The 13,258-nt window shown below is 51.4% G+C and overlaps 1 protein-coding gene across 1 annotated transcript in view; it reads left to right on the forward strand.

Annotated features, from left to right (window-relative positions):
- Positions 1 to 13,258, forward strand: part of LOC310650885 (unconventional myosin-XVIIIa-like) — a gene marked incomplete at its 5' end in the record, with an annotated part of 78,521 nt that overhangs the window by 50,829 nt on the left and 14,434 nt on the right. The window contains 2 exons of the mRNA XM_083379705.1: positions 3,508 to 3,647; positions 11,480 to 11,602. Coding sequence (XP_083235831.1) covers positions 3,508 to 3,647; positions 11,480 to 11,602 — 263 coding nt within the window. The remainder of the gene's footprint in view (positions 1 to 3,507; positions 3,648 to 11,479; positions 11,603 to 13,258) is intronic.

Raw genomic sequence — 13,258 nt, forward strand, 5'->3', positions numbered from 1 at the left:
AGCTAGGGAACATTGTCAGTTCTAGAAGGGAGGGGGGCTTGTGGAGTGGCTGTGGGGTCCTTGGTGCTTTCTTTAGCTTGCTAGTTTTCCTGCCAACATTTCAGGACTCAACTAGGTAACAACATCAGTGCTAGAAGGGGGAGGGATTTGCTTTCAACGTATATTCTAACGGCCCTGGCATAGCCTGGTTAGGAGGAAGCATAGGATCAGGAGCAGAGCCCAATGACAACTAGTTTTGGTCACCACGATGCAAAGGGAAAAAAAAAGATGTTGAGACTCTTGAAGGAGTGCAGAGAAGAGCAACAAAGATGGTTAGGGGGCCGGAGGCTAAAACGATTGAAGGAATTGGGTTTGTCCAGTCTAGTGAAAAGAAGGACACAAGGGTGTGTGTGTGTGACATGATAGCAGCGTTACAGTATCTCAGGGGCTGCCCCAAAGAAGAGGGAGTCAAGCTGTTCCCCAAAGCGCCTGAAGGCAGGAGAAGAAGCCACGGATGGAAACTCAACCTGGAACTAAGGAGGAACTTCCTGGCAGTGAGGACAATTAACCAGGGGAACTCCTTGCCTCCAGAGATTGTGGGTACTCCATCACTGGAGGTTTTTAAGAAAACCTGTTTGTCTGAAATGCCTGAGCAAAGGGTTGGACTAGAAGACCTCTAAGGTCCCTTCCAACTCTGTCATTCTATGAAACTGTCCCGTGCACTCAGGTGCGTTCCCCAGGCCATGTGCAAATCCTCTCTGGGATCGCTGCCCAACCTTTTCTCATTTTAATGGCTTCCCCCGAGACAGGAATAAATGCAGCATGATTGTGGTTGTTTAAGCAGTCGACAGATTCACGGTCCGCTCTCCGGAGGCCCGTCTGCCCACCCCCTCCCTCCCCCTCTCCTGGAGTAGGAATCGAATAGGAATAGAATAGAATCAGAATAAGGAATAGAATGGAATAGAATCAGAATAAGGAATAGAATAGAATAGAATAGAATAGAATAGAATAGAATAGAATAGAATAGAATAGAATAGAATAGAATAGAATAGAATAGAATAGAATAGAATAGAATAGAAAATATGGAATAGAATAGAATAGAATAGAATAGAATAGAATAGAATAGAATAGAATAGAATAGAATAGAATAGAATAGAATAGAATAGAATAGAATATATGGAATGGAATGGAATGGAATGGAATGCAATAGAGTAGAATAGAATAGAATAGAATAGAATAGAATAGAATAGAATAGAATAGAATAGAATAGAATAGAATAGAATAGAATAGAATAGAATAGAATAGAATAGAATAGAATAGAATAGAATAGAATAGAATTAATGATAATAGAAATAGAAATAGAAGTAGAGTACTCTGGTGGGAAGGTAACAGCGTTCCGTGCGCCTTTGGCGTCCAGTCATGCCGGCCACATGACCACGGAGACGTCCTCGGACAAGCGCTGGCTCTTCGGCTTTGAAACGGAGATGAGCACCGGCCCCTAGAGTCGGAAATGACTAGCACGCATGTGCGGGGGAACCTTTACCTAATGAGAATAGAATAGAATAGAATAGAATAACAGGGTAGAGTAGAACAGAACAGAGTAAGGAAAGGATAGGATGGAATAGTCAGAGGGGACCTTGGAGGTCATCTAGTCCAGCCCACTGCTCAAGCAGGAGACCCTGTGCCATTCCAGACTGGTGGCTGTCCAGCCTCTTCTTAAAAACCTCCAGGGATGGAGTGCCCACCCTTTCTGGAGGCCCGCTGTTCCACTGGTTAATCCACGGCTGGACGTTAAGCGTGCCAGGTGACAGAGGGAGCCCAGGTGGGCCCTTCTCGGTGGTCGTTTTCGCCAAGCACCCAACGGGGGGTCTCGTCTCCCGTTTGGCCTCAGCGGAAGAGAAAAAAAAACGTGCTGCGTTTTGTGGAAAGCTGCCTTGGTGCAAAGTTTGGGCCTGAGCGGTTCCTGGCGCTGAGATGAGCAGATGGGGATGGAGCTCTCTGATAAAGGGCAGAGATTAATAAAGGAAGCACTCCTTCCGTGAAAGGGGGACAGGCGACGGTGAACTTTCCCGAGAGGATGTGCAGAGGGCGGCTCTGCAGAGGTCCCCGTCTCTCACTATTAAATAAAAGAATCGCAAAGGGTGGCTTTTCCCGGGGTTGGCAAATAGCAGTCTTTTTTTAAAAAAAAAATTGGAGCGGAAGGAAGGGAAATAGGAAGAAAGGGAAGTAGGGAGGGAAATAGGAAGGATGAAAAGGGAGGGAGGGAGGGAGGAGAGGGAGGAAGGAAAGGGAATGGGAAGGGAGGGAGGGAAATAGGAAGGGAAGAAGGAAGGAAGAAATGTAGGAAGGAAAGTAGGAAGGAAGGGAAATGGGAAGGAAGAAAGGGAAGAGGAAGGAAGAAATGTAGGAAGGAAGGGAAATGGGAAGGGAGGGTGGGAAATGGGAAGGAAGGAAGGAAGGAAAATGGGAAGGAAGAAAGGGAAGAGGAAGGAAGAAATGTAGGAAGGAAGGGAAATGGGAAGGGAGGGAGGGAAATGGGAAGGAAGGAAGGGAAATGGGAAGGAAGAAAGGGAAGAGGAAGGAAGAAATGTAGGAAGGAAGGGAAATGGGAAGGGAGGGAGGGAAATGGGAAGGAAGGAAGGGAAATGGGAAGGAAGAAAGGGAAGAGGAAGGAAGAAATGTAGGAAGGAAAGTAGAAAGGAAGGGAAATGGGAAGGGAGGGAGGGAAATGGGAAGGAAGTTAGGAAGGTAGGTAGGAAGGAAGGGAAATGGGAAGGAAGAAAGGAAGGGAAGAGGAAGGAGGGATGGATGCCTTGGCAGTACAACGTTTAACAGAAAAAAAGCTCAAAAGGGCAACAACGAGTGAAGGAGAATTCAGGTTAGGACCCGCCTAGAATGCCTTTTTTTTCTTTCCTACCTTTACCTGCAAGGCCACACCTGGCCCAGGTGCATCCAAAGAGCTTCACCCTTATTTGCTGCCTTGCAAGGAGGAAGCCTCTGTGACCCTAACCCTTTGCAGGATCTTAGCGTACTTGGCCGAGTACGGGCGGTCCTCAACGACGGTTCATTTAGCGACCGTTCCAAGTTACAACGGCCCTTTGACCGGGTTTTTTCTACAGCATCCCCCGGGCTCATGTGTTCAAAATTCACCCTCTTGGCAACAGGATCACGTTTATGACTGTCGCAGCGTCTGTGTGTGTGTGTGTGTGTGTGTGTGTGTGTGACGTGATCCCCTTTGGCAACCTGCTGACAAGCAACGTCCATAGGAAAAGCCAGATTTGCTTAACAACCAACTGCAGTGATTCACTTAACAACCGTGGCAAGGAAGATCGTAAAATGGGATGAAACTCGCTTAACGGCAGAGATTTGGGGCTGAGTTGTGCTCGTAAGCCGAGGATTCCCTGTACCGTACAAATCAGATTCCCGGGGGTGGGGGCGTGGGGGGGGGGACCTGGCCGAACGGTGGTGCGCCCACGAGGGCGATGCCCCCAGAAAGCCCCTCACCCTGGCTGCGGTGTTTCCCCCCAGGAGATGGACTTGGAGAGCTTGGAAGCGGCTAACCAGAGCTTGCAGGCGGATCTGAAGTTGGCCTTCAAGCGGATCGGGGACCTGCAGGCTGCCATCGAGGACGAGATGGACAGCGAGGACAACGAGGACCTCATCAACAGGTGGGCGAGTGGGGCGTCAGTGGGCGTTGGTGGGTCAATGGGGCAAATGTGGCACGCTATAACCGAACAATGTTAGTCACATAGTTGTTGTGGGAGATGGGGTAGGTGGGTGGGTAGGGTAGATGGATGGGCGGATGGATGGGCGGACAGACAGATGTGGTTGGACGGATGAGTGGGTGGATATAGCGTGGTTGGGTGGATGGAGGGAGAGAGTTGCATGGATGGATGGATGGATGGATGGAGATCAGATGGACAGAAAGATAGCTGTATAGATATGATGGATGGATGATGGATGGATGGATTGATATAGAAGACAGACATGGTTGGGTGGATGGATGGAGAGAGTTGCATGGATGGATGGATGATGATTGGATGGATGGATAGATGGATGGATGGAGATCAGATGGACAGAAAGATAGGTGTATAGATATGGATGGATGATGGATGGATGGATAGATATAGAAGACACAGACATGGTTGGGTGGGTGGATGGAGAGAGTTGCATGGATGGATGGATGATTGGATGGATGGATGGATGGAGATCAGGAGATCAGATGGACAGAAAGATAGGTGAATAGATATGATGGATGGATAGATATAGAAGACAGACAGACAGACATGGTTGGGTGGGTGGATGGAGAGAGTTGCATGGATGGATGGATGATGATTGGATGGATGGATGGATGGATGGAGATCAGGAGATCAGATGGACAGAAAGATAGGTGTATAGATATGATGGATGGATAGATATAGAAGACAGACAGACAGACATGGTTGGGTGGGTGGATGGAGAGAGTTGCATGGATGGATGATGATTGGATGGATGGATGGATGGATGGATGGATGGATGGATGGATGGAGATCAGATGGACAGAAAGATAGGTGTATAGATATGATGGATGGATAGATATAGAAGACAGACAGACAGACATGGTTGGGTGGATGGATGGAGAGAGTTGCATGGATGGATGGATGGATGGATGGAGATCAGGTGGACAGAAAGATAGGTGTATAGATATGATGGATGGATGATGAATGGATGGATGGAGAGTGAATGGATGGATAGATAGATGATAAATAGATAGATAAGGTAGATAGATAGTCACAGACAGATAGACAGAATGGATAGACAGACAGACCAGGGATGGATGCAGCTTAGATGGACTGAAAGATATATATAGAATGATGGATGAATGATGAATGGAGATTGGATAGAGATAGATAGACAGACAGACATGATAAATTAGACGAAGGACAGATAGATATGAATGGATGGAAGGCTGGTGGGCAGTGGGGGCTGCTTGGGGCCTCGAGAGTAAGAGGGTCTCCTCTGACCTGGATGATGAGATTCCTCCACTCTCCTGACCTTCTTCTCCCAGGAGGCCCTCAAGTTCCTCCTCCCTTGCGGCGCTCAAGGTCTCTCCCGGTGACCATCTGTTGCCAGCAGTGGCCGGCCAAGTGTCTCACAGCTGGTCCCAGAGATGATGGACACGCAGTTAATTGACAGAAGCTGCCTCTGAAAATTGAGGGTCCTTTCACCCACCCCTCTGGGGTCTTCTGCATGACTCTTTCCCCCCCCTCCCCCCCCCCCCCACGCTCCCCAGGACAGGAGATGGGAACCACTGCTCCTCCCCCCTCCCCACCAGCTTCCTTTCCCTCCATCCCCCTCCCCCTCCTTTTTTCTTCACTTCTTCCTGTTACTCCTTTGCGCTCTTCCTTCCTCTTCTTCCCAAGTGGATTATTTTTTTAAAAAAAAAATGCTTCCTTGTTGTGAATTTTATTTTGCTTTTTTCCCCCACCCGCTTCTCTCCTTCCCTTCCCCCACCCCATTCCCTCTCCCCAATCCGATATCCCAGTTTGCAGGACGTGGTGTCAAAGTTCCAGAAACGCAAGAGTAAACTGTGAGCAGGAATGGAGTTTTCCCCGGGTTGCCAGTAACACCGTGTTACGCCTAACCCCCAAGCATGTCCCGGGCCCGGGGTGGTGGTGGAGGGGGCTGGTCGCCCCCTCCCATTGTAGCACGCCTCACTCAACACGCATGAGCCTTGCCGTTCTTGCTCTAACCCGTGTTTGGTTCTGCCTTAGCTTGTCCGGATGTAAGCCTGCCTTGTGGAACTAACTAACATTGTGGGTCGCAGGAAAGCGGGGTGGGGTGGGTGGGACGAAGGGCCCCAGAGCCTGGCTCAGGAAGGATAAAGGATTTTTTTTCTTGGGGTGGTGGTGGTGGAAGAGGGCAGGACAAGGAATCTGTTATCGTAGTCCTCCACTTAGGACCAACACAAATTTAGGTCGCTAAGGGAGACGTTTGCGAAGCGGCTTTTGCCCCATTTCACGACTTTTCTTGCCGCCGTTGTTAAGCAAACCGCTGCGGTTGTTAAGTGACACCGTCGCAAAGTGAATCCGGCTTCCCCTGTTGGCTCTGCTTGCCGGACGGTCGCAAAAGGGAATCACGTCACACACACACACACACACACACACACACCAGGATGCTGCAACCGTCACTGGTCCATGCCAGTTGCCGAGCGTCTGAATTTTGATCATGTGACCGTGGGGAGGCGGTAACCGTCGTGCGAAAAAGGGCTATCGGTCCCTTTTTTGCAGCGCCATTGTAACTCTGAACGGTCGCTAAACCAATTGTACGTCGAGGACCACCGTAGTGTGAGGTGTGTATATGTGTGAGTCTGGGGGCGGGGCGGGGAAATAGCATGCTTCGCTATCAGAAATTGCTAAGTTTGTGGCACGGTTGCTAAGCGAGTCTGGCTTTCTCCCTTGACTTTGCTTGTCAGAAGGTTGCGAAAGGGGATCAGGTGGATCCTGTGACACACTGCGGCCGTCATAAGTATGAGTCAGTTGCCAAGCATCACCTGAATTTTGATCATATGTCCACGGCATGAGAAAAACGGTCCTTTTTTTCAATGCCGTTTGAACAGTCACTAAACGAATGATTGTAGGTGGAGGACAACTTGTATATGAAGTCGATTCGATCTGGGCTTAATGTTGGAACGAAACAAGGCATGTCAGCTAGTGAAAAAGACCCAGAATCTTGGCTGGCTGGCCGAGGAACATCCCAAATTTTGTCCCCAAAGTTTCTTTTTCAAGAGGCAACTGGGACTTCCTTGTTTTTCCTTTGAAGACGTTTCACTTCTCATCCCAGAAGCTTCTTCGGTTCTGACTGGATGGAGGGGGAATGGAAGGATTTATACTCCTTGCAGAGAGCTGGTCATTTGCGTGCTTTTAGAAGGTCGTTGAGGCCACTTGGAGATTTGCCTATGTCCTTAAGGTCATCTGAGGGGTGCAAATGGGTGTGGAGCCATCTTGGACCTGCTGAAAGGAATTCCACACCCATTTGCACCCCTCGGGTGACCTTAAGGACACCAACAAACCTCCAAGTGGCCTCAACGACCTTCTAAGTCCCAGGCAACTGGGACTTCCTTGTTTTTCCTTTGAAGACGTTTCACTTCTCATCCCAGAAGCTTCTTCGGTTCTGACTGGATGGAGGGGGGAATGGAAGGATTTATACTCCTTGCAGAGAGCTGGTCATTTGCGTGCTTTTAGAAGGTCGTTGAGGCCACTTGGAGATTTGCCTATGTCCTTAAGGTCATCTGAGGGGTGCAAATGGGTGTGGAGCCTTCTTGGACCTGCTGAAAGGAATTCCACACCCATTTGCACCCCTCGGGTGACCTTAAGGACACCAACAAACCTCCAAGTGGCCTCAACAACTCTCTAAAAGAGTGCAAATGACCAGCTGTTTCCAAGGAATATAAATCCTTCCATTCCCTTCCATCCAATCGGAGCCGAAGAAGCTTCTTGGATGAGTAGTGAAACGTCTTCAAGGGGAATGGGAGGATTTGTACTCCTTGCAGACAGCTGGTCATTTGCATCCATTTAGAGAATCCTTGAGGCCACTTGGAGTTTTGCCTGTGTCCTCGGGGTCACCTGAGGGGTGCAAATGGGTGTGGAATTCCTTTCCGCAGTTCCAAGAAGCCCCCACCCACCCATTTGCACCACTCAGATGACCCCGAGGACACAATGCAAGTGGCCTCAACGACTCTCTAAAAGGATGCAAATGACCAGCTCTCTGCAAGGGGTATAAATCCTCCCATTCCCTCACCTTTCAGTCAGAGCAGAGGAAGCTTCTGGGAGGAGAAGCAAAACCTCTTCAAAGGAAAAAACAAAACAAAATCCAGTCGCCTCCCAAATTTTGCCTTCTCGCGTCGGAGACATTCGAGTGCCGCGTTTCCATTTTTAATCTTCCCGTGCTTTGGACGGCCTGGCCTGTTTTCCTTTCCAGACCCCGTCTGGACGGTGGGGAGGTCTCCCCCGGCTAATGATAAATGTAATCAACTCTAGCAGTGATCCAGGGCAACGAGAGCCTTGTTGTCACACACAATTAATGTCCCCGACCGTTCAGCCTGCCTCCGTCCGTTCCCCAGCGATTCGGATCCCGGTTAAGTAATGGCACGGCTACCCTGGACGTAAATTGCCTTTGACGGGAGGTTTAATTCCGACCATTTAAAAATCGCAGCAGCGCCGTGCCCCCACCCCCCACCCCTCCCCTGGAGTTGGTTTATAGGGCTCTCCGGCTTTTTTCCCACGGCGGGAAAAATAACAAACTGCCTCCCAGCATTTTGATTTCCAGAGAGAGAAGAAAAAAGGGACAGGGCAGCGTTGATGGCTTCAGATTTAATGGCGGGGGGGGGCTCAGAGGCAGAGGTGACGCTGCTTCTCCTTGTACAGGGGGTCCTGGACTTATAACCGCCCGTTTAGTGACCGTTCGAAGTGACAGGACTGGGGGGAAAAAAGGGACTTGTGGCCTTTTTTCACACTTTACGACCGTCGCGGCGTTCCCCCGTGGTCACGTGATCCGAATTAACAGGCTTGGCGGCTGGTGTGTACTTGCGACCGTTGCGGCGTCCCCGTGGTCACGTGATCCGAATTCGGGATCATGCTTAACGACGGTCGTGGTGTCCCGGGGGTGTCACTTGATCCCCTCTTGCGACCTTCCGACGAGCAAAGTCAACGGGAGAAGCCAGGTTCGCTTAACGGCCGTGTGACTTAAGTTACAACTGCGGTGATTCGCTTAACGACTGTGGAAAGAGAGGTCGTAGAACCAACTCCGTTGCTTAGGTGGAAACTGCCGCGATTTGCTTAGCGGCGGCAAGAGAGGCCGTAAAATGGGGCAAAAATTCCCTTAGCAGCTGTCACCCTTAGCGACGGAAACATTGGGCTCAATTATGGCCGTAAGTCGAGGACTACCTCTAGTGAGCGCCCGGAACTAAGGGGCAAAATTCCCTTAAATGTTTTGCTTGGCGACGGAAAGGTCGGGCTCAATTATGGCCGTAAGTCGAGGACTTCCTCTAGTGAGTGCCCGGAACTAAGGGGCAAAATTCCCTTAAAGAAATGTCTCGCTTAGCGACGAAAAGGTCGGGCTCAATTACGGTTGTAAGTCGAGGACTACCTAGAGCGAGCACCCCGAACGACGCGCTGAAGTCGTCGTGGCAAAGGAGCCCTGTTTCCCGCGGACCCCCCCCCAGCCCCCCCCAAAGTTTCCCCACTTAGCGCCCTGGGAAGCCGGAGGGAGAGTTACAGACCTCAGCGGTGAGATGAAAGGCTGCTTTGATTTCCGTATAGATACGGTCGTTACAGCCCTAATGGTAATGGAAGCGATAAAGAGCCCGGTATTAGCGGCGAGAGATTTACGCAGACGCGGCTCGCGACGCGGAGGAACGCATTCCCTGCCCGCCCCAGCCTCGTGCATCGCGGCACATCTGTGCTCAGGGCCATCAACGCAGCTATGAACACCGCCACTTATAAATTTAGAGGCCTTAAGCCAGGCTGCCTTTACGCCGGCGTGTAAATCAGGCTGCGCTTCTTCTTCTTCTTCTTCTTCGCTGTGCACAAGTTGGTTTGCGCACCGCGGCGGCGGCCTGCTCGTAAATCCAAGGGCTGCCAGGTGGCTGCTAAACTGCAGTTTACGCAGGGACAGACCCATCGCTCTGGGCTGCCGCTGCCTTAATTGGGCGCGGATGGCCATAAAGCAGAGCTGGCTCCTCTTGTCGCCTGGCGGCTCCCGCCCTACTCACAGGCCTGCACTGAGGAGCAGCTGGGCCGTATCCCCTGTCCGGGGGTGTAGGAGTTACTCAGGGCTGGAGGAGGTGTGGGAGTCTGGTGAGAGGTGGGCTTCCTGGTTGAGAGAAGGGGGAGGGGGGAGGCACTGGGATTGTGAGTAAAGGCAGAGGGGAACAGGAGGAAGGAAGGAAGGAAGGAAGGAAGGAAGGAAGGAAGGAAGGAAGGAAGGAAGGAAGGAAGGAAGGAAGGAAGAGAAGAGAGAGGGATCATGCAGAAAGAAGGAGGGAGGAAGGGAAGGAAGGAAGGAAGGAGAGAGGGAAGGGAGGAAGGAGGATGGGATCATGCGGAAAGAAGGGAGGGAGGAAGGAAGGAGGAGAAAGGGAAGGGAGGAAGGAGGATGGGATGAGGGAGGGAGCGAGGAGGAAGGGAAGGGAGGAAGGAGGAGAAAGGGATCATAAGGAGGGAGGAAGGAAGGATGAGGTGATGGTGACAAAGTGAAGGAAGGAGGGAGGGAAGGGCGGAAGGAGGACGGGGAAGGGAGGGGAGAGGGAAAGGAAAAAGAAAGGAAGGGTCGGAGAAAGGAAAATGAGAGGAAGGAAAGAAAGGAAATGGAAGGAAAATGAGAAAGGGAAAAAGGACAAGGGCAGGGAAGGGAAGAAAGGAAAAAGAAAAGGAAGGACAGTAGGAAGGAAGGGCAAGGCCTTTTTTTTACATCGCAGTGACCCAAACTGGATCCCGCGTTCCAAGGGCGGCCTTTCCGAGGCCTTGTAAAGTGGTATTAATCCTCCACGTGGTCTCGATTCAAACCCTCTGTCGATGCAGCCTAGGATTGCGTTGGCCTTTTGGGCTGCCGCCACACGTGTCTGGCTCACATTTAAATGATCGTCCACTAGGATGCCAAGATTCCACTGACATTAAGCCACGTTTCACCTAGCCTGGGCCTGTATGGTTGCTTTTTTCTTGCCTAAGTGTGTTGTTGTTGTTGTTAGCTGCGAAGTCGTGTCCGACCCATCGCGACCCTATGGACAACGTTCCTCCAGGCCTTCCTGTCCTCCACCATCTTCTGGAGTCCATTTAGGCTCAGGCCTCCTGCTTCGGTGACTCCATCCAGCCACCTCCTTCTCTGTCGTCCTCTTCTTCTCTTGCCCTCAATCTTTCCCAGCATGAGGCTCTTCTCCAGTGAGTCCTTCCTTCCCATTAGGTGGCCAAAGGATTTGAGTTTCCGCTTCAGGATCTGGCCTTCTAAAGAGCAGTCAGGGTTGATCTCCTCTAGGACTGACCGGTTGGATCGCCTTGCAGTCCAAGGGACTCGCAGGAGTCTTCTCCAGCACCAGAGTTCAAAGGCTTCAATTCTTTGGTGCTCAGTGCCAAAGTGTAGAATTTATTTTTTTTAATCTACGTTGAATTTTCTTGTTGTTGGATAAGGGCGCCTTGTTCCAAGTCTTTTTGGATCCCGAGCTTGTCTTCTGGCGTGTTGGCTACTCCTGCAGACTTGATGAGTTCCCCTCATCCGGTTTGACGGCAGGAGATGGACACCAGAGCCTCGTGGAGAACCACCATCTGCCCGTCCATCTGTCCCCTTTTCCTTGGTCTTGAGAAGAACCAGGCCAAGCTCCGAAGGCTGTGGGGATGGGGTGAGAATGTGGCATTTCTGAACGCCGATTAACCCGTCTCGCCCAGGCTTTCTAAAGAGTGACACCTGATGTCGTTGGTGTCGGCAAATACACACCACTCATCTCTCCGCTGGCTTTTTTTCTCCCCAGTGAGGGAGACTCGGACGCCGATTCGGAGCTGGAAGACCGCGTGGACGGAGTGAAATCGTGGCTCTCGAAAAACAAGGTTTCCTGCAAGTCGGTCTCCGAGGACGGCAGTTTGAAGAGTAGCAGGTGGGCCCGGCACGCTGGGGGCATCCCACCCATTGGGGGGTGGAGGGCAGGGGGTGGGGAAGGCTCCTGACTTTGCAGTTAGGGAATGGGGCAGCCCTAGGTGTTGGTGACCCATTCCTCTGGTTGCGTTGTGTGTAGTAACAGAATAAGAGAAGGACAGAGCTGCAAGGGACCTTGGAGGTCTTCTAGTCCAACCCTCTGCTTGAGCAGCGGACCCTGTACTAGAGGTGTGCAGCCTTGGGAACTTTTAAGATTTGGTGGACTTCAAATCCCAGAATTCCTCAGTCATCCAGTCTTGGCCACTTTCAGACTGATGGACTTCAACTCCCATAATCCCCCAGCCGGCATGCTTTAAGAGGGGTGGACTTCACCTCCCAGAATTCCCCAGCCAGCCATGGTTTAAGAGGGGTGGACTTCAACTCCCATAATCCCCCAGCCGGCATGCTTTAAGAGGGGTGGACTTCAACTCCCAGAATCCCCCAGCTGGCATGCTTTTAAAATGGGTGGACTTCAACCCCCAGAATTCCCCAGCAGGACTGCTTTAAGAGGGGTGGACTTCAACCCCCAGAATTCCCTAGTCGGCATTCAAGATGGGTGGACTTCCTGCTGGCTGGGGAATTCTGGGATTTGAAATCCACAAGTCCTTCAAGTTCCCAAGATTGGACACCTTCACCCTATACAATTCTTAGTCTCTTCTTGAAAAACCTTCCACGCTGGAGCACCCACAAACTTCTGGAGACCAGGCGTTCCACTGATTAATTGTTAATCGATTAATCGATTAAATGCAGCCAGCTCCCGATCAAATACGATTGTGGGAGCCGGCTGTGTTTGTTGAGAGAGAGAGAGAGAGAGAGAGAGAGAGAGAGAGAGGGAGGGAGGGAGGGAGGGAGGGAGGGAGAGAGAGAGAGAGAGAGAGAGAGAGAGAGAGAGAGAGAGAGAGAGAGAGAGAGAGAGAGAGAGAGAGAAATCAGCGTGTGGATCCCCCCCCATCCTAAACTCAGTTAAGTGCCATAATCCTTTGCTAGATCAGATACGAATGCTTTAAAAATCCCCTTTTCGCAATATCTCCTTGCCGTTCTTCCAAGGCTGGAGCAACTGTTCTTTGTCCTTGGGTTAGGAGTGGTGTGTTTGTGCGTGCAGGTGTGTGTGTGTGTGTGTGTGTGTGTGTTTGTGTGTGTGCGTGCGCACGCAGGCCCTCCTTCTGGGCTCCGCAAGGCAGCTGTTTACCGAGTCCCTGCATGCTCCTTAGTAGCCCCTTCTGAGCACGCTCGCCTGCCCTTCTGAGGCTGTCCCCCTTGTGGGGTGAGGGTCCGACCCACAAATCTGTGACCGCCCCCGGGCTCTCTCTTCTGCCCCCCCCCCACCTATTGCCCTTGAGGGCCCATTGACGCGAGGGGCCACTTCCACGAGGCGCCTCTCCTGCAGCCGCCAATCTGCAGGTGGGGTTGGGGTGGGGGGGGTCCCAGTCTGGAACCCCTGGGGCAGGGGGAGGCAACCTCGGCTCTTTTATGACTCATGGACTTCAACTCCCAGAATTCCTGAGCCAGCTTGGCTGGCTCAGGAATTCTTGGAGTTGAAGTCCATGAGTCATAAAAGAGCCGAGGTTGCCTGGGGGAAAAAGAAGCGAAGGCCACCCGGGGACTTTTTACACCCCGT

Source organism: Vipera ursinii (genome assembly GCF_947247035.1).
Source record: "Vipera ursinii genome assembly, chromosome: 1".
In the NCBI taxonomy this organism is placed as follows: Eukaryota; Metazoa; Chordata; class Lepidosauria; order Squamata; family Viperidae; genus Vipera; species Vipera ursinii.